The sequence below is a fragment of the Uranotaenia lowii genome, chromosome 2, assembly GCF_029784155.1.
Source record: "Uranotaenia lowii strain MFRU-FL chromosome 2, ASM2978415v1, whole genome shotgun sequence".
Classification (NCBI taxonomy): domain Eukaryota; kingdom Metazoa; phylum Arthropoda; class Insecta; order Diptera; family Culicidae; genus Uranotaenia; species Uranotaenia lowii.
Window position 1 is genome coordinate 255,695,681 of NC_073692.1, and position 22,908 is coordinate 255,718,588.

At 34.2% G+C, this 22,908-nt stretch overlaps 1 protein-coding gene across 1 annotated transcript; it reads left to right on the plus strand.

Moving 5' to 3' along the window:
• Positions 1–11,990: 11,990 nt before the first annotated feature.
• Positions 11,991–18,380, plus strand: LOC129742533 (protein takeout-like). The gene is made up of 4 exons (XM_055734441.1): positions 11,991–12,194; positions 13,716–13,959; positions 14,027–14,313; positions 18,208–18,380. Exons 1-4 carry the CDS (start codon positions 12,128–12,130, stop codon positions 18,378–18,380), a joined length of 771 nt encoding a protein of 256 aa, XP_055590416.1. The 5' UTR covers positions 11,991–12,127.
• The last annotated feature ends 4,528 nt before the right edge of the window (positions 18,381–22,908 follow it).

Sequence of the window (22,908 nt, forward strand, 5' to 3'; positions counted from 1 at the left end):
AAAACTTAATCAGGGACATGAGGAAGAGACTAGGTAAAATGTGATAATGCGTTTCATTAGAATCAGGAGCCAGATGGGAAATGCGAAATTTAATGCATTTAATGCTTCTCATCACATCCAAGAATAAGATTTTAAATTTTCAATCTGTTTTCATGTCTACATCTCGAATGTCTATAGCTAAATTTTAAGCCAGATGCATTGAAATTTTTAACCAAAGATCTTATTCTAATGTCTTGCAGTAAATTTAAAATTTAGAATCTAATTCAAAAAATGTTCATACATTAAAAAAAAATTCACTCAATATTTGAAATTTTCCATGATGTCTAACCAGCATGGAGGGGGAAAAAAGTCACACTACTTCATAGATACACTATAGAAAGCAATGAAAAATTTACAAAAATTACTAAAATAACAAAAAATTCAAAAATTGCCAAAAAAAATACACACAAATAAAAAAAAAAGCTATAATAGCCAAAACCAAAATCATCAATTTACAAAACCTACATAAATTATAATATAAAAAAAAAACTTCAAAAGCTACAAAACTTACAAAAAATTAAAATACCTACTAGAAAAATAATAAAAATATCAAAATTACAAGAGTTACATAACATCAAATATATTAATAATTATTTACAATAACAAAAATAATAATAATAGCGAAAATAAAAACATACAAAACCACCAAAATATCATAAGATACAAAAAACTTAAAAGCTATAAAAATGCAATAGTTGCAAAGCTGTTCAAAACTACAAAAATTACAAAGATCTAGAAAATTTCCAACCATACAAAAAATACAAATACAAAAGTTAATTTAATTAGCAAAAAAAATACAAAAATGGCAAAAATAACAGTTATTAAAAAAATAACAAAAATGGCATAAATTACCAAAACTATAAAAATTTCAAAAACTTTTTTTTTCTATTTTTTACAGATGATTGGAAATGGAATTTTTATTTGTATTATTGATGAAATATTTTCAAATAATGAATAGAAAAATGATTTCAACTACAAGCATTTTATAACAATAACGCGAAATCGTCAATGCTATTTCATTCCATTTAGCTCGTGGAAATTTTGATCAAAGAGAAAAAAGGTTGAAAATTGACAAAGGTAAGAAAGATTAAAGAAAAGGAAGAAAACTCCGTCTATATATGAAAAAATGTACCGAGAATATCATCAAATGATTGCAAAATTATTTTGAATGGAATTATTCTTTCAATAGAGAAATATTTTCAAAACAGTTTTTCTAGGTACAGTTAACAATTTGCCGCTGTTTGTATGTAATAGGTGCATTTTACATGGGACAAAAGCGAACGGATATACATATAAAAGACTTGTGATAAAGCAGTTAAAATGTTTATCAGTCAAGAAAAGTTAATATTGCATGAAAAATGAAATTAGTTGAAATTTTTCATAATAAGAACTTTCCCTTTCAGAGTTCCATGTGCGTAGATATTGCAACAAGATATTTTTATGTTCAGTATTTTTACTAGAAAAAAAGTTTTCATATCTTCATTTTTTTTTTGAATGCTTCAGTTACGCTGGAATAAATATGAAGCCAGGAAATGATTCTACCATTCCATTTTGCCATTTTACCATGTCAATCCGTACGCAACTGAGAATAATGCATCTCGTAGTCAGCAAACTTTTACTATCGATTACGGAATAAAATTTCTGGTCACGTTTAACGCAATAGACAAGCGTATTGATGGATGGATATCGTAGCCGGGGAGAGGCGTGAAAAATAAAGAATCTTAAATTGAGAATGAAAATGTCAACGCACCACCTACCTAACTGGATATATGTATGTCATCAATAACGTCATATATGTACGTGACGTGACACACCCTTTATTTGTAAAAAAAAGCCTGTGGCCAGTTGCTTCCTGATTAAGTAAAACAGAAAGTAGGCAAGCACAAAGGGCATAAAAAACAAACCAAGAAACCAAATTTTTACGAACTCATTCTAAACATCGTTTTGTAAAGAACATGTGTAGGGGAGATTGGGGATACTTGATCCCCTTTTCTTATTTTCATCATATCTTTTTGGAAAAAATTAGCAACTCGCACTTTTTTACACTTTCTGACAGCGTGTAACTTCAAGTTTCCATGGTCCTAAAATTAGAACGATACTTGAACCCGTAGATGAACTAGAAGCATTTTCGTGGGAGTAAAAAAAATGCGATATTTTTGAAGTTAAGGGAGACTTGATCCTTTATTCAGGAAGCAATAATCCATGAAAAATCAAACAAAACCCCAAGATAGAATGTTAATTGACTATTTTGGTCATGTTTGTTCTCATTTAACAATCTATAATTGTCAGAAAAAAAAATCTATAGCTTATTCTCAACCCTTAAGATATTGCATACTTACGGGCGCAATTTTTTATAAACAAGAGAAAATCAATTATTTTAGCCCTTTTCTTCAGATAATTGATGGATTAATATTAGCTATTGGATAAATATTAGTAATCTCGTAATCAGCAATGACCACGATCCATTGAGAAAAAGAATATACCGGGATCATTTGTACCCATATATTAGGGATTAATTGTACCCAAAATCAACATTTTAGAAAACTTTTTCTGAAAAAAAGTTGGGAGTTTTCCATCGCTTTGAAAATATTGTATTTTGAAGTTCATTTTGCACTCGAAAGATTGATGTATTGGAATAAATATTTTTGTTATAATATTTCCATGTTAGGAACATTTTAAAATGATGAAAAAAGATATTCAAGTCACATTTTGTGAAATTCTTTAAACAAAGTTCAATAACCCAAAAACTTATTTTGTTAAAATTTTTTGAGCCTCAACCGTTGCTGTTTTGTTCCATTTGGCACATTTTTCTAGAACATTTGATCTTTGTACGACATTCCAGTTTTGGAGATATAGCTAAGGAATCAAGTATCCCCAGGGATCATGTATCCTCATTCTCCCCTACTGTTTAGTTTCTGATGAAAAATCCTTCCCCTATCCCACGAAGGTTCATCATAAGATAACTACACAACATGATCTACTCCGTATTAAAATTCGAAATTCTTCTTTCCAGAGTTCCAAATCGAAAATTGAGAATTAAGACATCCAGTTTTCAGATTTTAGATTCAGAATTGAATTTTAGATATCAAATTCAGATTGTAGACTTTTATTTCAGATTTAAGATTATGGTTTCTTCAGAATGATAAAATGAAATCGTCTTTTAATTTTAGTTTACGATTTGAGATACTTACTTACTTAATGATCCCGCGCCGATCCTCCGGTGCATAGGGCCGTGGTAAAAGACCTCCACTGTTGACGATCCGGAGCCAGCGTCTTCACCTGGTCCCAGTCAAGATTCTCGTCGACAGTTCGGATTTCAGCGGCTAGACTTCGCCGCCACGAATTTCTGGGTCTGCCTCTTCTTCGATGACCTTGTGGATTCCAATCTAGCGCCTCTCTGCAAATCTCGTTTTCATCTCTTCGCAGCGTGTGCCCAATCCATCTCCACTTACGTTCCCGAATCTCGATTTCTAGCGCCTTTTGATGACACCGGCGATGTAGTTCCTCATTCGAGATCCAGTTGCCAGGCCACCAAGCGCGGATGATATTCCGCAGGCAGCGGTTTACAAATACTTGCAGTTTTCGCGTCGTTACCGCATATGTGCACCAAGTTTCGCACCCGTACAGCAATACGGATTTGACGTTTGAGTTGAAGATTCGGATTTTTGTTCGTAGAGAGATCTGGCGTGACCGCCAGATGTTTCGGAGACTCGCAAACGCAAATCGGGCCTTTCTGATCCGTGTTTCGATGTCTTTTCTGGTACCACCATCAGGCGTAATCTGGCTACCAAGATACTGGAAGCACTCCACTTTCTCAACTTGTTGCCCAGCTACCAGGAAACAGGAGGGATCTCCTGTGTTGATCTCCATCGACTTGGTCTTTCCGACATTGACTTTGAGACCTGCTGCCTTGGAACTTTCGGTGAGGTCGTCGAGTTTGCTCTGCATATCTGGTTGTGTTTGGGCGAGCAAAACAATATCGTCAGCCAGGTCAAGGTCGTTCAGTTGCTCCATTGTTGAAGGATTCCACGGCAATCCTCGGTTCGGTGCACAGTCAATCGATCCAATCAGAATCTCATCCATTACGATTAGAAAAAGTAGCGGTGATAGAATACATCCTTGTCTCACTCCAGCAGTTACCGGGATTGGTTCGGACAAGACACCGTCGTGCAAGACCTTGCACGAAAATGCCTCATACTGTGCTTCGATGAGATGGACTAGTTTCTCTGGGACCCCTCGTCGCCTTAGAGCCGCCCAGATGTTTTCATGGTTAAGTCGGTCAAATGCTTTTTCGAAATCAACGAACACCAGCAGAAGAGAGTCCTGGAATTCGTTGATTTGTTCCAGTATGATTCGGAGCGTTGTGATGTGGTCCACACATGATCGTCGAGATCGGAATCCAGCTTGTTGCCGTCGGAGTGTGGCGTCTATTTTCTCCTGGATCCTGTTCAGAATCACTTTGCAGAGTACTTTGAGGGTTGTACAGATCAACGTTATGCCTCGCCAGTTACCGCACTCTGTCAGGTCTCCTTTCTTCGGGACCTTTACGAGGATACCCTGCATCCAGTCGGCCGGGAATGTTGCAGTATCCCAGATGTCAGCGAAAACACGGTGCAACATTTGTGCTGATAGGGCAGGGTCGGCTTTCAGCATTTCAGCAGGGATGCAATCGATCCCAGGTGCTTTGTTGGATTTCATGTTTTTGATTGCCGCTTCTATTTCAGCCAGCGAAGGCGCTTCCGAGTTGACGCCATTTATGCGACTTACTGTTGGCGCTTCGAGCTGCAGATTCTGTTGGCCATCGCTATTCGTGACTCGGAAGAGTTGTTCGAAGTGCTCAGTCCATCGTTTGAGCTGATCTGTTCGATCGGTCAATAACTGACCTGCTCGGTCTTTTAGCGGCATTCTTGCATTAGTCCTTGCACCACTGAGGCGGCGAGAAATGTCATAAAGTAATCGGATATCTCCATTGGCGGCGGCTCTTTCTCCCTCTTCGGCTAGGGAGTTTGTCCAGGCTCTCTTGTCTCGTCTACAAGCTCGTTTAACTGCCTTTTCCAGCTCCTTTTCCAGCTTTTTTAATCTGTGCTCATTTTTAATGTTATCTATTTCTGACTGATTTTTATGTCCGAAGATCAAAATTCATATTTTATTGAAATTTTAATTCGTTTTCCTTTTAATGGTGTTTCGCAAATTTGTAAACTAGACTACATAAATTTTGTTTTCAATCAAATTTCTAACCAAGAAAAACGACTATCTATTTGAACAATTTATTAATGACTTACGTAAAAATATTGAATATTGGCTTCTGATTAACTTTAAGGGGAGGGGGGGTAGGGTCTAACGGATAAAAAAAACATCATTTTCACGATTTTTTTTATAGAGCTCTCGTTCAAACAAATGTATTCCAATTTTTTGTATTATACAAAGCATTGTTAAAAGAACATTTAGTAATTTTTTGGTAGAAAAATATTGAAAAATGAGCCGGTGACGGAGCACTTTCGAGAATGCCTTTTAGAAAACAGGATTTGCGGTGGACACTGTATCTCAGCACAGAATCATCTGAAGTCAAAAAATCAGAGCAAAATATTTTTAATAGATGTTTTCTGGACCCCAACGTTTTTATTTAACTTAAAAAAAAATTCTATCTGTAAAAACTCCCCAAAGTAAAAAAAAAAGAAAAACGTTGGGGTCTGGTATTTTATATACAGTAAATATATTCCAATTTTGAAAAGAATCGGATAAGTAGTTTTGAAATGACGATGTCCACGGACTTTAAAAATGTGCTTTCGAGAAAAACGCGTTTGAAGTTTCTGCTCTTGCTTTCTTGCAGTATCAAATAGGAGGAGATAAAGGCCTATAATTTCTACACTTTTGCTTCAATTGACTTGAAAATTTGACACAACATTCTTGAAATGTTTTACAATAAAAAAATAAAAAAAATCGATTTTTTTAAAGTGTTAGACCCTACCCCCCCTTAAATCATTACAGAAAAATTTATTAATAACTCAAGTCTGTGTCATGTTCATAAGTAGAAAAATACTTTTAGAAACCAATTTATATATTGTGCATTTTTGGTATTGTTATTACTTCTAGCTGAATTTGAATTTTGAAACCGAAAAACCGTCCACACTTACCCCGGAGTACCTTATCTTATTTTGTTCAATTGATTTGATATGTTTACGTAAGTTTTCGGAAAAGAAAAAAAGGAACGAAAATCAATCAAATAAATTAAAATGAAAACAGCAAATTTATCAAATTTACAACGGAATTTGGAGGATTCTGCTTCTTTTTTCAATAGATGTTTAAGTAAGCTGTTGCAGAACTAAATATTAATACTGGGATTTTGAACATCCTTAACTTTCCTTAACGGTTAAAAAGGACAATTAGCCGGTTTGAGTCTAATACTATTTTGGCTGTACGTTTCATCAAAACTACCATTATCATAAATTTTATCATTTTAGAATCGGCTACATGTTCACTATCTATTTTTGAAAAAAAAATTTTAATTTTGTTGGTGTCTGAAAGACAAAGCCGAAAGACAAAAAGGTAAAAAAAAATGGCGATTTTGAACGAAGATTGTGATCATCCCGATTCGAATAATGAAATTTCACTATGTCTGCTAAGCTTTGGCTGATTTAAAGATTCAATTAAAGTAAAAAAAGTTTGTGATTTCCGATGTCATATTTCATGAATGAAAATATAAGAAAAAATGAAAAAATCAATGATTTCCTTCTTGAAAACCAACAAGTTTTATCATAAGTTAACATCGTATCCTGAATGATCTAGACTGCCCCAAATTTGTATGGGAAATTCAAAACCTGTAAAATGTTTTGCGCTGCAGGCTAAAATTGATCCTAGTCCTAGTACAAGATCGCATGCCGAATTTGGCCCAGATCGGATCACGGAAAGTGGTCGCTCAACGAGCCTGAAGTTTGTATGAGATTTTGAGACATTTTGTTCGAGAGAAACATGAAAAACCAGTTTTTCATCAATAACTTTGGTTCCCTTTGGCGGATTTCTTTCAAAAATGGTTTCTCTTAAAGCCTAAATTATGACAAACATTTCATCCGAAGACTGCATTTCGATAAGAGTTAAGATAAAAAAGTTATTAGGCTTCAAAAATGGGCTAACTTTTTTAAGGATGGTATTCATCATTGATAATGAGTCGGGGCGGTCGAACATATTGACGTCTCATTAACAGTGATGAATACCACCTTTAAAAAAGTTAGCCTATTTTTGCAGCCTAATAACTTTTTTATCTTAACTCTTATCGAAATGCAGTCTTCGGATGAAATATTTTTCATAATTTAAGAAAACCCGTTTTCGAAAGAAATTCGCCGACGGGAACCAAAGTTATTGATGAAAAACTGTTTTTTCATGTTTCTCCCGAACAAAATTTCTCAAAATCCCATACAAATTTTAGGCTCCTTGAGCGAACCCTTCCCGTGATCCGATCTGGCCCAAATTTGGCATGAGATCTTGTACAATGCCTAGGATCAATTTCAGCCTGCAGCGCATAACTTTTTCAAAAGTCAGGTCATTTGTGGCACTTTAAATGACCATATATTTATCGTATTTATATTTTTGCTTCAATTGGTTCATTAAACTAGGCTTGCCAGATGTTTTTTATAAAAAGCGGGACATTTTGAGAAAAAAAAGCGGGGCACAGCCGAAAAAAGTTCGGAAAAGTCATGAAATGCATGTACACATACGTAAATATGTTTTTTTCTACTCTCAAAGTACTTTTTTACTTGAGTATAAAGTTCTAATAATCGATAATGGAAGCATAGTTCAGTTGATATAACATTTGTTTTCCGATTCAACGTCTATGCTTTCAAATCCAAGCGTAAACATCGATCAAATTTGAAGCTTTTCAATGCCCTTTCGTTGGGAAAAAAGTGCGAATGACACAAAGACGTTAAAACAACATTGATTGAAACAACAATTAAATAAATTTATAAAAATTTATCAGCATTACAAGCGGTTCTTTTTATTTTAAAAATGTCAAGATATTTTCTTGATTCTTAAAATACTTGCGATTGAATGTCATGAAAAAATAAATTCTTGGATAAGGCTCTCATTAGGTAACTCAGCCAACATTTGAAACAATGAAACCAATTTTGTTTTTATACATATTTAATTCATAAGTACAAGTACAGTGTAGATATACACTGATTTTTATGGAATGTTCTTAAGCTTGGATTTTCTGGTTTGTGAAAAGAGTTTCATTATATTTACAGCATTTTTTTCACTGTAAAAGTCAAATAAGCTTTATTTCAAGATTAAAAAGATTTCAAAATTATAAAAATCAAATGAACCATCCTCCAGAATCCATTTTAGTGCGAAATCAGAGTGTCATTTTTAGTGACCTATCACTAGCATTATCCAAAATAAAATCTTTTTTATAATTTTTCAAAATACTGAAAAGCTAAAGTTTCGCCATGCAGGAAATTGTTATTTAGGCAATAAGTAGCAAAAATTGGTTTTAACACCCGAGTCATAAATTTATCTAACTATATTGACCGAGTCAAATAAATACGTCGAGTGCTAAAGAAATCGAGTTTTGCATCGAGTTTCATACACATTTTTATGCGAATTCGCAAAATTCATTTATAAGCCAACAAGAAGGGCATCTCAACAAATAACAACATGTGGCCGACCATGCGAACAACTAAAAATTTATGATCAAGTAGGTCGTGCAGTAGGGGAAAGGCGGGCTATATGCGCATATTAAGGAAAGCACTCATTTTCTCCCATATTCCAATAGATAGGAGTCTAAAACCTATATACACATGAGCGGACATCTGTTTTATATACGGTAGAGCAATTTTTCTGTTAAAATCTCTCACAGTTTTTGTGAAAATAATTTTATACTAAAAGAAGTCAGAATAGTCGATTTCCGAAACTGGCAAAAGAAGTCAGAATAGTCGATTTCCGAAACTGGCGGGCTAAATGCGCATATTTATGTTTTGAGCTATATTTCATTAACACTTGCAATATTTTGATATTATTTAATTGAAAATGGTAGAAACGGATGTTAAGCATACGTCAAGGCTGAAATTTTGGTGAAATTTTTTACATCACTAGTTTTTTTGCATGAAACATTGTTAGGTATGTCATATGGCCATATTTCATGGTAATATTTTGTTCTTATCGTATTTTTATCGGATCAGTATGAAGTTCTTCTTTTTTCGCTGTAAGATCGTGATTTGAGCGTAGATTTTATGTTTAGATGATAAAAAGTAAAAAATTAATAAGACTAATCTATTTTTCTTGATATAGGCATTTAACCTGCCTTGATATGGGCATTCAGAACCTGTCTCTTATTCCAATATCTTATCATTTACAACTTTGCCAAAAGCTTAAATTTGTTGAATTTCCGATTTCGAGATGAATAAGAAAGAAAAACCATTAAAATTTTTGTTCACATAATCTGTACGCACGATAATTAAAGTTCAATATATTATAACAAAACTGACAAAAACCTTGTTTGAATTTTTAAATATTTTCGACTTTATATAGCAATCTAATTTTTTCATGCCATTTGTTAAAAGCATATTACCCTCATACTGCACTGATTAGATATGATGAATCTCCAGCCATATCGTCAATCGGCTGTATGCGCATATTACCCAATATGCGCATTTAGGAACACTTCCCCCTATACTTTTCGAAACTGAATTCAGTGCTGCAATGTAGAACTTTTCGATACTGTTTTCAGTGTCCAAATGTTCAATTTTCAACACTAAATTGCATAAACGGTACTTTGAATAAAGAAAATGCTTGTTAGCATTGATTTACATGTGATTTCCACCAGTTTTAAAAATAGAAAAATAGTATGAGTCATATGGCGTATCACAATATGACACTGTCACAAACTCAAATGGAGCTTGAAATAATTAGGAATTGCATAAAAAAAAATTGAAGATAATTCCCAAAGAAATGAGGTATCACATCTTATTTGTGTGATGTGCAGTTTTGAAACAGAAAAATAAATCAAACGTAGGCAAACTTTTTTTTTAATTGAAAACTTAGTTGAAAAAAAGCGGGACATTTCGAGTAAAAAGCGGGACGGCGGGACATTTACCAAACAAGCGGGACATGTCCCTCTTTTGCGGGACGGATGGCAACCCTACATTAAACTAATCACTCCATTGATCACTGCACTGGCCAAATCGAATCACCCCCTTAAAAACATGAAAATTTTGATCAGCCATATCTCAGCCATCATATGGCGTATAAGAATTCTTTTGATCTCATTCGAGAGATCGTAAGCAAAACCTTATTTTTATGTATTTGACAAAATGCTTAAAGTTGGAGAATTTTCCAAAAACTTAACTTAAAAATCAAACCCGATCATCTCAGGGTGGGGTTGGCCTAAATTTCAAAATTCGAGTTGCATTCGAATCCTTTTTTCATACTTATTAAAATATATTTGTTTAATTTTGTGCGAAAAATTTGCAATATACCTAAAATATATAAAATAGCTACTTAAGTCGTCGTCCAAAAGTTTGGGATCACCCCGTAGTATGGGGTATTTCATAATTAAGTGTAGAAGTGTAGTCAGTCTTCAAAAATATTTCAACTAAATATTCACAAAGCAAATTCAACTCATCAGCTTCCAAACCAGCTTACCACATGAACAATACGTTGTTTGATAACAGAGATACGCGTGAAATAAAAATGCATGTTTTAGAAGTCTGATCCAAAACTTTTGGCCGTTACACCATACTACGCGGTGATCCCAAACTTTTGGACGACGACTTAAGTAGCTATTTTATATATTTTAAGTACATTGCAAATTTTTCGCTCAAAATAAAACAAATGTTTTTTGTATAGTATGAAAAAAAGATTCGAATGCAACTCGAATTTTGAAATTTGGTTCACCCCACCCTGAGATGATGGGGTTTGAATTTTAAGTTCAGTTTTTGAAAAAAAGTTCCAACTTTAAGCTAAATTTAAGTCATATAATCTCAATATTAACATTTTGTCAAATACATACAAAAAAGATTTTGCTTACGATCTCTTGGATGATGTCAAAAGAACTCCAATATGTCATAATAGCTGAGATATGGCTGATCAAAATTTTCATGTTTTTAAGGGGTGATCCCAAACTTTTGGCCGGCAGTGTATCGTGTTTTAACCACACATCTCCAGATAGTAACTTTATCCGGAATCATTTGTTTGAATAAGGCAGAACAATTATAGTTTTAAAAAAATCTGAAACGATAAGCTAGCCATTTTTTTTTTGGTGATGGAAGTCCATCATTTTGAGTTAAATGTCGAACGATAAAATTCAGAGAGTAAATATTGGACTCGATTAATTCTAAGAAATTTCCAAGAATGAGCGCTCACTTCAAACAACGGACCAATAAAACCTTGTAGTAGCGACTGACATGAGGTGTTAAAACTAAGTAAAGTTTACGAATTCAAACACTTCTTAGAATAGGACGCACATCCATTTCCATTACCGATATTTACTTTAATAGACATTGCATTGTAAGGGCGGATAAAGGTAATAAAATTACCGATGCGCTGTTAATAAACTTTTGACTTTCGATTTGTCATTTTCTGCCTCAAAACTTGGAAAATATCAATAATGATCAATGTGTGCATCAAATATCGGGAAAGTGAATTCCCTTGTACTATAAGGTAGGGTTCGTCGCCTTTTCTTGATCACCAGCAACCAATGGAGTCACTAAACTTAGTTGGTTATCACGACGACGCGGTTTGCTGATAAAATCAACGCAAATCCTCTGCCGTTGGGTTCTGCAGCAATGCTTCTCTACCTACCTACCTACCTACCAGCCGGCATAAGACAATTTTATTCATTCTTGGCTGTGATAGAATCTCGGCCATATGAAGAACAAAGTTTCGCCCGCTGCTGATCAGATCGCGCAGATAGGTATAAATTCTCATGCGCCGTTTTGCAGCACAATCAGTTGCAGAGATTAGCTCGTTCGAGAACGAGAATTTCTGTTTGCAGAATCTAATGAAAAAATAAAATCTAGCGATTTTAAGTGTCATTGAAGTGAAAGTGAAATAGTGAAAATTTTGTGATAAGTAGTCAAAGCCAGAGTATTCCATTATGCCTAGAATAACGTGTTTGGTGATTATAACGACTATCACACACTTTTGTGTATCTAAGGATTTGCGTAAGTGTTTTTTAAAACGGTTCGAGCATAGTTTATGAGAAGACGTCAGTTATGCCAGTACCACGAATAAAACACGAAGAAAATGTGTTTTCCAGCTATAAAACGATTCATAAATTTTCATTTTAAAGCGAAATTTACTTATTATTTTTTCTTATTTCTGATTTTTAAACCCTTACTTCGTTTTTCAAATCTGTAAGCTCAAGCTTACAGCCTAACTTACCTATTTTTCCGAAAAAATGATAGTTCATTTCATCATTCTACAAAAAGTGTAAAAATAGTGTACATGTGGATTTAAAATAAATAAAGTGGTTGTCATAAACGCCTGGAGTATGTAAGAAACAACAACAAAAATTTCAACAATGATAAACGAAAACCAATATCAAAAGATTTTCCGGATTAAAAGATTATTTCAAACAATGAAGTGAATCGGCTTAGGACTAAAAGCTTTCTGTTGTAAGCACTATTATTCCATGAAAACAATAACATTTATCAAAGAGCTTCATGCAAGTGTAAAATTGGAATCACATTTTATATCATAATTTCAGATTCAGGTTTTAAATTTAAAGTTCAATTGAGCCATAGGTATGATCGTCAGATTTTACATTTGAATGAATGTCAGAACTGTAGATTTTCATTTTCAACTGACCGCTGTGGATTCAATAATCGGGATCGATCATTTGAGAATCTGTGAGAAGTTTGTTATAACCTTTTACTGCCGTTCAATGTTAAAGTGTCCCATGTGACTATTTGGTCAGTTTAATTTTTCTGCATGAAACTGTCTTTTCAAGTGTAAACTTATACATAAAAATACATATAAGACTAAATATACTTTGTTCCTAACTATATTTTCTCTATTTTGATGTTTGTAGGCAACAAAGCTCACTCAAACCGTATTTTGCTAATTGTTGTTATGATTAGTTTTTGCAGTTTCCATAGTGATTTATGAACTTGAACTATTTAAAGGATTAAATCGTTGATGTTACTTCATTTTAAGAGAAAAACTAAAAAAAAAATGAATGAAATGTCAATAGCTTTTTCTCGATTGCTTGTTTTTTCACATGAGACAATGTTGCTAGGCCAATAAAACAGCAAGACCCAGCATTTTCAATGATTCATAAAAATTTTTCACGTTTGTTTGAAACAAATCATTTTTCGATAGTTAATCGATATGACCCAAGACCCAAATGAATCAGGAGAAGAATATAACAAAACTCTGGATCAAAACGAGTTCATATCTGTGCCAACAGGTTGATAACGGTTAAGAATTTAATTTGAATGGCAAACCTGCTGCCAGAAAATACCACCTCTAGAAGCCGCCAAAAATAGACTCAAAAGGCTCAAACCTGATTTTTGCACCGATTGACGCACCCGCGAATATTTTTCGCGTGCGTTTTGTGATCAAACACTAATCCGAAATATTACATGCAGGAATAAATTTATCGATCCAGAGGTTGATTAACATCTGTGGTTGATTCCAGAATTTCTAAGAATTAACGTAGATCTAAAATTACCCTTGTCTAGCATCCACCTTTCAACGATGCCAACGGGAAGAATCCGATTTCGACAGTTGCCTCATGGAGGCCATCAATGGCGCCATCCCGCAGCTAACGAACGGAATGTCCGAGTTTGGAATACTACCGATCGATCCACTGCTGGTGAATTCGCTGACCATCGAACAAGGCACATCTTCCCCGATCAATCTGAAACAGGACTTCAAGAACGTTAAACTGAAGAGACTGAGCCAATCGAAGGTCACTAGCATTAAGTAAGAATTACCTTTTCCGTAATTTTGATTGTCACCTCATAACATTCCGTATGAAAATGATTTACAGAACAGACTTGAAAAAATTCAGCATCAAAGCGGAGGCCATCACACCTTACATGGAGTTTATCGGCGATTATGTGATGACCGGGCGTGTGTTGCTCCTTCCGGTTACCGGTAAGGGCTTTTCAAACATAACTCTTCAAGGGTTGACGACGAAGCATGAACTCATCGGCGAGCCGGTTAAGAAAAAGGACCAAACGTACATGCGCATCAAGAAGTACATCGTGAAATTCGAGGATCCGAAACTGGTGACGGTTAAATTCGAGAACCTCTTCAATGGGGACAAAGCCCTGGGTTAGTATGCATGTTGTTTCTGTTCTATTCTATTTTGTTAATTTGTAGAGGATTACAACAAACTTGATCATTCGTCCTGTTTCTTAGTCTTAACAGCCCGTTTAGACTCTGATTCCGACCAAAGCAACCGCATTCCTGGTCCATTATACCAGTTTAAACTCAACTTTCTTTTTAGAGGATTGGTCCAAAAGTGATAAGATTTGGACCCAATTGACCGTTTGACAGTAAAGATGGAACACGAGTGGGGTAGCCAGTATTTTCACTGGATTGGCTCTAATTTCATTGGTTCCATTCTTGTATGAATTAGACCACCTAGATCACTTTTAAATTGTATTTGACGAATATAGACCAGTCATTTACCAAAATGTGTTTTCACCGCATAAAAATAAGAGATGATTTTGGCAAATAACACTATGCGAAATTTTATCGTCTTTAAATCCATAACATCTTAATTTTCGATTCAAGTTATCATAATTTTACCAATTATTCAATATAAATGATACCTTATAATTAAAATAAAATAAAGTTTGAACAAATGAATACTTACTTATCTGAATAATTTTAATAAATCATGAACTTTCCGATTCTTCTTATAATTTGTAGTCAATCGCAGCAATCGGTCACAACTGCAATAGTCATCGCTTGTTCTTTACAAGCCAGTTTGCGAGCTCAATATTGCAGAATAAAATTTAGTAGTAAACGACGCTTTAATCGAAAATTTCACGAAAAATACTTTAATGTGGTGCTTCTGATCGCATTGCAGGCCAAGCATCTTGGCTGAAGTAAAGTAACTTCACCGTGATTCTTATTTTTTCACTTCCTTATAAGAAAAAAAACACAATTTTTACTAACACTTTTCCACTTCGATCAGTCAAAGTTCCGAATGATTTTTACCATTAAGTTACTCAAATATCACTTGAAATTTCCTAGCAACGTGTTGATCACTTTTCTATCACGATAGGGGAAAATTATTCTTCAAACTGGTTCACAAAATATTTTAAATTGATCAAACAAGTTTGGATAAAAAAAAGCATTCCCCATCGAGGGTTCCTCACTTGAAAGCTCCGTGGATGTACACAGCATGCTTACAAACCAACAAAAATAGTTATGAAAATTTGGCAGTTTCATACAGAATGACAATCGAAATTATTAATTTCTCCGTCGATAGTCAAACGATATTTTTGGAAAGGACTTCAGATTAAAGATTGATTCTACAGACTTATAGGGACTATTTATTGCATTGGATTTTCAAATCTGGACAATAATATTGAGCATTTGATAAATGATCTAATCTAGTTCATAATTCTGTGATAAATAGTCAATTTGTTTGAATTTTCACTCAAATCGCACAAATAAAAAAAATTACCAAATTTTGATTTGAAATCCATATAAAGCCCATTGCATATTAATTGAGGCTGTGTCGAAAAGCCAAATATTGTTCGTTGAAACATTTTGTTCCGGAGAAACATGAAACACCAGTTTTTCATCAATAACTTTGATTCCCTTCGGCCAATTTCGAATACGGTTTTTCTTAAAGTCTCAATTATGACAAACATTTCATCCGAAGACTGCATTTTTATAGGAGTTAAGATAAAAAAGTTTTTTGGCTTCAAAAATGGTCTAACTTTTTTAAGGGTGGTATTCACCAATGTTAACTAGGCGTCAATATGTTCGAGTTAGGGCTCATTAACAGTGATGAATACCATCCTTAAAAAAGTTAGCCTACTTTTGAAGCCTTATAACAATAAGTTAACTTCTTTACCCGAACTCAAATCGAAACGCAGTGTTCGGATGGAATATTTGCCATAATTTATGCTTTAAGACTGTTAAAACCGTTTTCAAAAGATATCGGCCCAAAGGGAATTAAAGTTATTGATGATATAAACTTCAGGCTCGTTGAGCGACCCCTTCCCGTGATCCGATCTGGCCCAAATTTGGCATGAGATCTTCTACTAAACATAGGATCAATTTTAGTCCGCAGGGCATACAATTTTCAAATCTCGGGCCATTTGGGGCACTCTATTGTCTATTTTTAGAAAAGAAAAAAATGGTTTTCTGATAAATTCTATACATTTTTTAGGATTTTCTATATTTTTCGGGGCCTCTAACCAATATGTTTGAAGAGAGCGGAATAGCACCTTCACAGCAAAAAAGTGTTGCGATATGACAAAAAAAAAAACATGCACATAACTTGAGTCCCCAATGGTACCTAAAATTACATTCTTTTGATGTCAATAAATGTATCGTAGTAGACAAATCAGAGTAAGAAATAATGTTCTAGACGCTATCATATAAGATTTTCCTTAAACTTTGTGATGCTTTATTGATTCAGAATTCAGATAAGGGGTTTTTATCGAGTCGAAAAGGGTTGTCGAATTTTAATAAAAAAAAAAACAAATTGAGCCATAAACTTTATAGCAATTCAAAATTTATTATAAATTGATGTGTTACGTTTATTTTTATTAAAATTACTTATCCCATACAAAGCTCCAAGCCTGACTGAATTCAACTTTCATCAACATTTTCTGTACAGCATTCTTCTTATCTTGAAGTGGGACTTCTATGCTGGAGCTGCCCGAATATGGGGAATTACGCTGAATCCTCATTAATTTTCGGATTCAGACTTCATGTTGAAATGATCACTGGACAGTTATCCTTCCAAGTTTTGTTAGGTTCAAAACTTATCAATGATTTTTTGCAGTATTTTTAAGTGGCGTTTACATGAGTAAATTTGAACTTTTAGGGTTGTATGGGAAAACTGCATATTTTCTACTGGAAAATCAACATAATTTTTATTTCTTCTGTTGATATGAGCCTGCTTATGGTTTTTGTGCCAATTTATAAAATTTTTAAAGGAAATTTTCTGCTGAACAACTTTGTGCAAAACCGTAACTTCGTATCTTATAAGACAAAAAAGTTATAAGCTGTTAAATGGGGGCATGTCTTTTGGCATTGAATAACAATAAATTCAATTCACATCACTGCTGGTGTTTAGCGAGGTATAACATTGCTCGATTCTGTGGTGTATGTCCATCTGATTTATGAGTCTTCATATGGAATTTGGTTGGTGGTCAGTGTCTCCGTATATGAAGAAGAAGACTATTTATTATAATTTACTATTACAATTAATTTATTTAAGAACTGGGTCATTATTAGACAAACAAATGTGACTGCATTATACTTCGATATTTTCTGTGAATATATGTTTAGTAAGTTTGTCTCTTCCGACCAAAAAGGTTGCAGTCCTCTAAAAACTGGGTGGTAGTAATATAACAGCAAACTTCATTTAAACTATCGAATTAACATTCACAGCTCAGCTAAGGTTTGTTAAAATGGGTGGCTCAAAATGGCATTCATATCCAAATGATAGATTCGGGTATATAAAACAACTTTTGTATGAGAGTTATCGAAAATAAATAAAGTGTCGAGGTGGCACTGATTTTTTTTTAAATACCTATCTTGCGTTGTGAATCCTGTTTGAAGTGTGAAAGATTCATTTCTTATTCAGACGTATCAAACTCATGATGGTGAGCTGGCTGCATAATGGGGTGTTTGAGATTTCACCAGTCGCATACAATATGTTTTATGATCTAGCAGACAAAAAGAAACAGTTTTTTGAAAAATTTGAAACAGCTCAATAATAAATAACATAAATGGTATATTTGTCAATTTATAAACTTTTAAAAATTGCTTGGACGTGGAACGTTTTTTTAAAGCCCAGACAATCTTTGAAGCTTTTTTTGTGACAACTCTTTAGACACATAATAATAATACTAATATACTAATAGAAGAATATGCACAATAAATCGTTAAACACAACCATGCCGTTAAATATCATCATATATTAGAAAAATTATCACTAAACCATCACTTCCCGCTTTCTTTTCAAACCAGGGGACGCAATGAACAAGGTCATGAACGACAACTGGCTATTGATGTTCAACGAGCTTCGGGGAGCCTACGAAGATACGTTCGGATATATCTTCAGAGATATAAGCAATAAAATTTTCCTAAAGGTTCCAATGAATAAAATATTTTTAGAAAATTACTTGAACGTGTTTTATTAGACGAATGATCACAAAAAAAGCTGTCCATAAAGAGATGGTAGGTATGGAGCGATCAATTCCACTTGAAGGGCGTTACTTTAATGGTTATGGCAGTCGTTTGGATCCATGTCAAATAGTCATCACCCGTGGTAAGTCATAGATCGCAAACGAGATCACCAACGGTACTAATCGGTGCTGAAGATAATTATATCTTTGCCGGTTGCCCTTGTTCCGAGTTTAAGGTTCTCCTGTGAGTTTGTAGGCTTTGGCTTGATCCATCTTAACCCTTTACGGCATGAAGCACTCGCAGTCTTAAGTTGTTTTTAATCCTTTGATTAAAGTTAACAAGTTTTGTTTTAAAATTTGTTGGCTTTAAGTAGATTTGTTTTAGAAAATAGAGGGGTTTGATAGAAATCAGAAAATTAAAAAAAACAGTCGTAGCAACTTTATCAAAATTTATATCGTTGTTAATATTTATTGATAATTGATATTATTGAATTTAAAGAAATACATTATTTGCTGATAACCAGGATTCGCAGTTGGCCTTGGACGAGTACGATTGTGTTTTTTTTCGGTAGCGCGTTTCGTCTGCGTTCTCATTGCTTCACATTTCTTTACATTGCATAGAATAACGTTGATGTAAAGGGTAATGATATGTAAAGTTTGGAAAGCAGCTTTCTGGGATATATTAATTGTGATTAAAAAAAAAGTGTTTGAAAGGAAAGTAAAGAAAAATGGCTTTCGGTGTGATCAGTGATCTGATTTTCACTTACGCAGTGCCAAATTTAGCGATTGAGATTCTCATGCGTATTTTCTGATACAAAAATGTGCTGGTGGTCGATGGCTGGTGAAATCAGAAATTGTTGTTGTAAAAGACAGAGTTATCTAAAAAATTTGAAAAAAAGCAATGCAGTGGCGCAGCATAATTTAAGGAGAAAAAGGGAAAAGTCCGCGATGGGCGGAAAATGAGGTTCTTTTCTCTGATTTCTGCGAAGCGCGTTGCTTGTAGGCGACAGATATTTTTCAAAATATTTGGTTGCAACTCGTTTAAGTTCACTCAAATCAGGAAGAATTGTGAGACAGCACCGGACTAAACTTTCTATACCTAGGATTACTATCCTGCAACGCCAAAAAGAGTACATTGCGAATAAAATATAAAGACCAACGCCATTTGTTCAAAAACCATGACGTTTTAGGTTGTTCAAAAACCGCCAAATTATTGTAAGGTACATAACTTACATGACAAATGCTCAGAATTTTAAGTTGGATTATTCAAAGTTTTCGATTATATGCTGAGAAAGCACACAAAAGTTGATAAAAAAACTGCATTTCTTTGTAACAACATCACATATGAATGGTCGGTCGGAATGAAGTGAAATTTGGTATCCGAGGGTTTTTTGGGTCAGAGATGGTTTGTATAATAGTTTCAAGAATCTCACTTTTGATGAAAGGGGGGTCCCCATACAAAATTAGCTCTTCACATCTTATATAGAAAAATGGAGGCGTTTTCTTTGTAACAACATCACGTATCCGAGGGTTTTTTGGGTCAGAGATGGTTTGTATAATAGTTTCAAGAATCTCGCTTTTGATGAAAGGGGGTCCCATACAAAATTAGCTCTTCACATCTTATATATAAAAATGGAGGCGTTTTCTTTGTAACAACATCACGTATGAATGGTCGGTCGGAATGAAGTGAAATTTGGTATCCGAGGGTCTTTTGGGTCAGAGATGGTTTGTATAATAGTTTCAAGAATCTCACTTTTGATGAAAAGGGGGTCCCCATACAAAATTAACTCTTCACATCTTATATAGAAAAATGGAGGCGTTTTCTTTGTAACAATGGGTGGTATGAAAAAAACCTAGTAATTGCTTTTGCTAAGCTAAATCGAGCAGTCGAGCAGTCGCTTAAAGCAATTGCTTCGGTTGTTATGAATAAAGTTTTTTTGACAGCTGTTTTCTCAGTCAGGAGCTTTTACTTTTAGAACAAGCTAGTTTGGTATGAATAAAGCTCGAATCTAAAGCAATTGCTCGGCAAATCTCCAAGCAATTGCTCTATTTTCTAAGCATGCTCGGTAGCAGACTTTTTCAATAAAAAAATTCTTTAATAAGGTTATGAATTTATCAAATAAGCAATATTTCACTTCAAAACAATTTTAAAAGGCATTTTCAACATGGATAAAGAAAAGTCGAAGTGATAACCCAACTTTTTTCATATTCTTGTCGTTGTATAAAATTATTCGTCTCAGATGAAATTAAACAAATCAATTAGTAAATATGTCAAATTAAAAAAAATCCGGCTTTAGTGGATGAAGTCCCAATTGGCTCAAAGTAAGAAATAAATTATAATAATTTAAAACATTATACAGATCTCTCATTTTTATATAATTCTAAGATTTAAGAAAAAATATCTAAATTAAAATGCGCGCCTATTGCCTATTTTTTATACATTGGGGGGGGGGGGGGGGGGGGGGAGAACTTATGATAAATATTAAAGTTAGGCCATTTTTTGTTTGACAATACTTGAATATGTATTCATTTTTCTTTAAACATCAACTTACGAGCACAAATTAACCAAAAAATCCGATCGTTCTTACACCCACCACCCGATTCGTCGACTTCAAGGCTCCTTTAGCCGTACTTTTCAATTTTCTGATCGTCTTCTTTCATTTTACTTTAGAAAACTTCAGATTCTGCTGGTTGGATAGCTCTATTTTTCGAAGCAAAAGCTATGTTCTAAGATTTTAGTACACATCCGCTAAGCAAATGTTTATTCATACCAAACTAAGCAAATGCTTTGGACTTTTGCTTTGATTGATTTCGAGCAAAGTAAAAGCTACCGAAGCAATTGCTAAACCTTATTCATATCACTAAATATCACGTTTGAATGGTCGGTCGGAATGAAGTGAAATTTGGTATCCGAGGGTTTTTGGGTCAGAGATGGTTTGTTTAATAGTTTCAAGAATCTTACTTTTTATGAAAGGTGGTTCCAATACAAATTCAACTTGATTTGTTACGATTTCCATAAGAATCTATTCGCGAGCACGATGCAGTTAAGGACGTGTAGATAAAATTAAACATTTATTACGATTTATACTTTAGAAGGTAAAACGAAGTTTACCGGGTCAGCTAGTTTTTTATATAGGCGAATTTTTTGATTCTTTTAAAATATTATTGCTGATTCGTGTTGTTGTTGTTATGCATATTGCCATTTGTCCTGGAATTTATTGCATAATCTAAGGCGCTTATTTTCAGTGTTCGGCATCGCTAACTGAAAGATTAGCGCCGCTAATTAAATCGCTAACGCATGCAAAGTTAGCGATCGCTTATCAAAACCGCTAAATGAGCTGGAAAAGTTATCGCTTCAAGCTTAAAGCGCTATTCGCTAATCACTAACTGTTTACCAAGTTATGTATATTTTTTGAATTTCATGTTAAATCAGGATTTATGGTACACATTTTACTAGCCATTTTTAAACCACTCCAAACAGCCGGTTTAGACTCTAGCTCTTATTCCAACCAACCACCATCGGAGACGGAGCACGGTAACAAAATCAGCGGCTTTTGGGGCCAAGTCAGAGGCCAGCATGGCCATAGTCAGAGGTCTAAAAAGGGATCATAGTTTGTGTCGGAAAGTCAATAATTGTAATTAGTCTAAGTTGTTTGAAGTTATAATACAGTCCACTAAGTTTGTAATGTTTTGAATGAGTGCGGTTTTTATTTCATCAAAGAATATCTGATGCTATCGATCAAGCCATCAGGGGCAATCCTGAACAATGCCACAAATTCGTGTCAGAACTCAAGTCAGTGATTTAATAAACGTGTACGTAACACTAGAAACCAAAAAACAGTTTCCATTCGAAATTGAAACAAAGGCTAATTGAATTGTTAACAGCATTTGACAATTCATAGTACGACAAAACGTATACTTCTATCAGTAATCTTTGGTGAGTTTTCAACAAATATATGAGAAATAGCGCTCTTCAATTAGCGGAACTAAAAATTAGCGGAACTTTCTAATACGCTAGCTTGATGAAAATCTAGCGGTAAAATTTAACCGCTAACAAAATGTTAGCGGACTAATTAGCGATTAGCGGTTTAGCGCTCTTGTGCCGAACACTGCTTATTTTGAACGAAAAATCCCGATTGAAAATGTGAATGTATTCGTGATTCCCTCCATTGGTATTTATCCTTTGAAACATTCAACAAAAGAAGCATAACTGAAGTGTTGTTGTGCAACAAATGCATAAAAAGTCGGTTCTTTTGTATTTATAAGGATACAATATTTATATATCGGAAGAAATAAGTTGATTTATATATGAAAGTTTTATTTACACAAAAAAAAGAGTACATTTCGTAAAATTTCACAAAAAGAAGAGTACGCTCATTTTTCGATGGAAAAAGAGTACATGTACTCTTAAAAGAGTACGTATGGTAACCCTGTCTATACCTTTTAATGGACTTTGGTGAGATGGATTCTTTTTAGATATTTAATGCTTTATTTCTTTTATCAGTCTTATTTACCAAGTAGGATTTCCCGTATTATCCCTTCC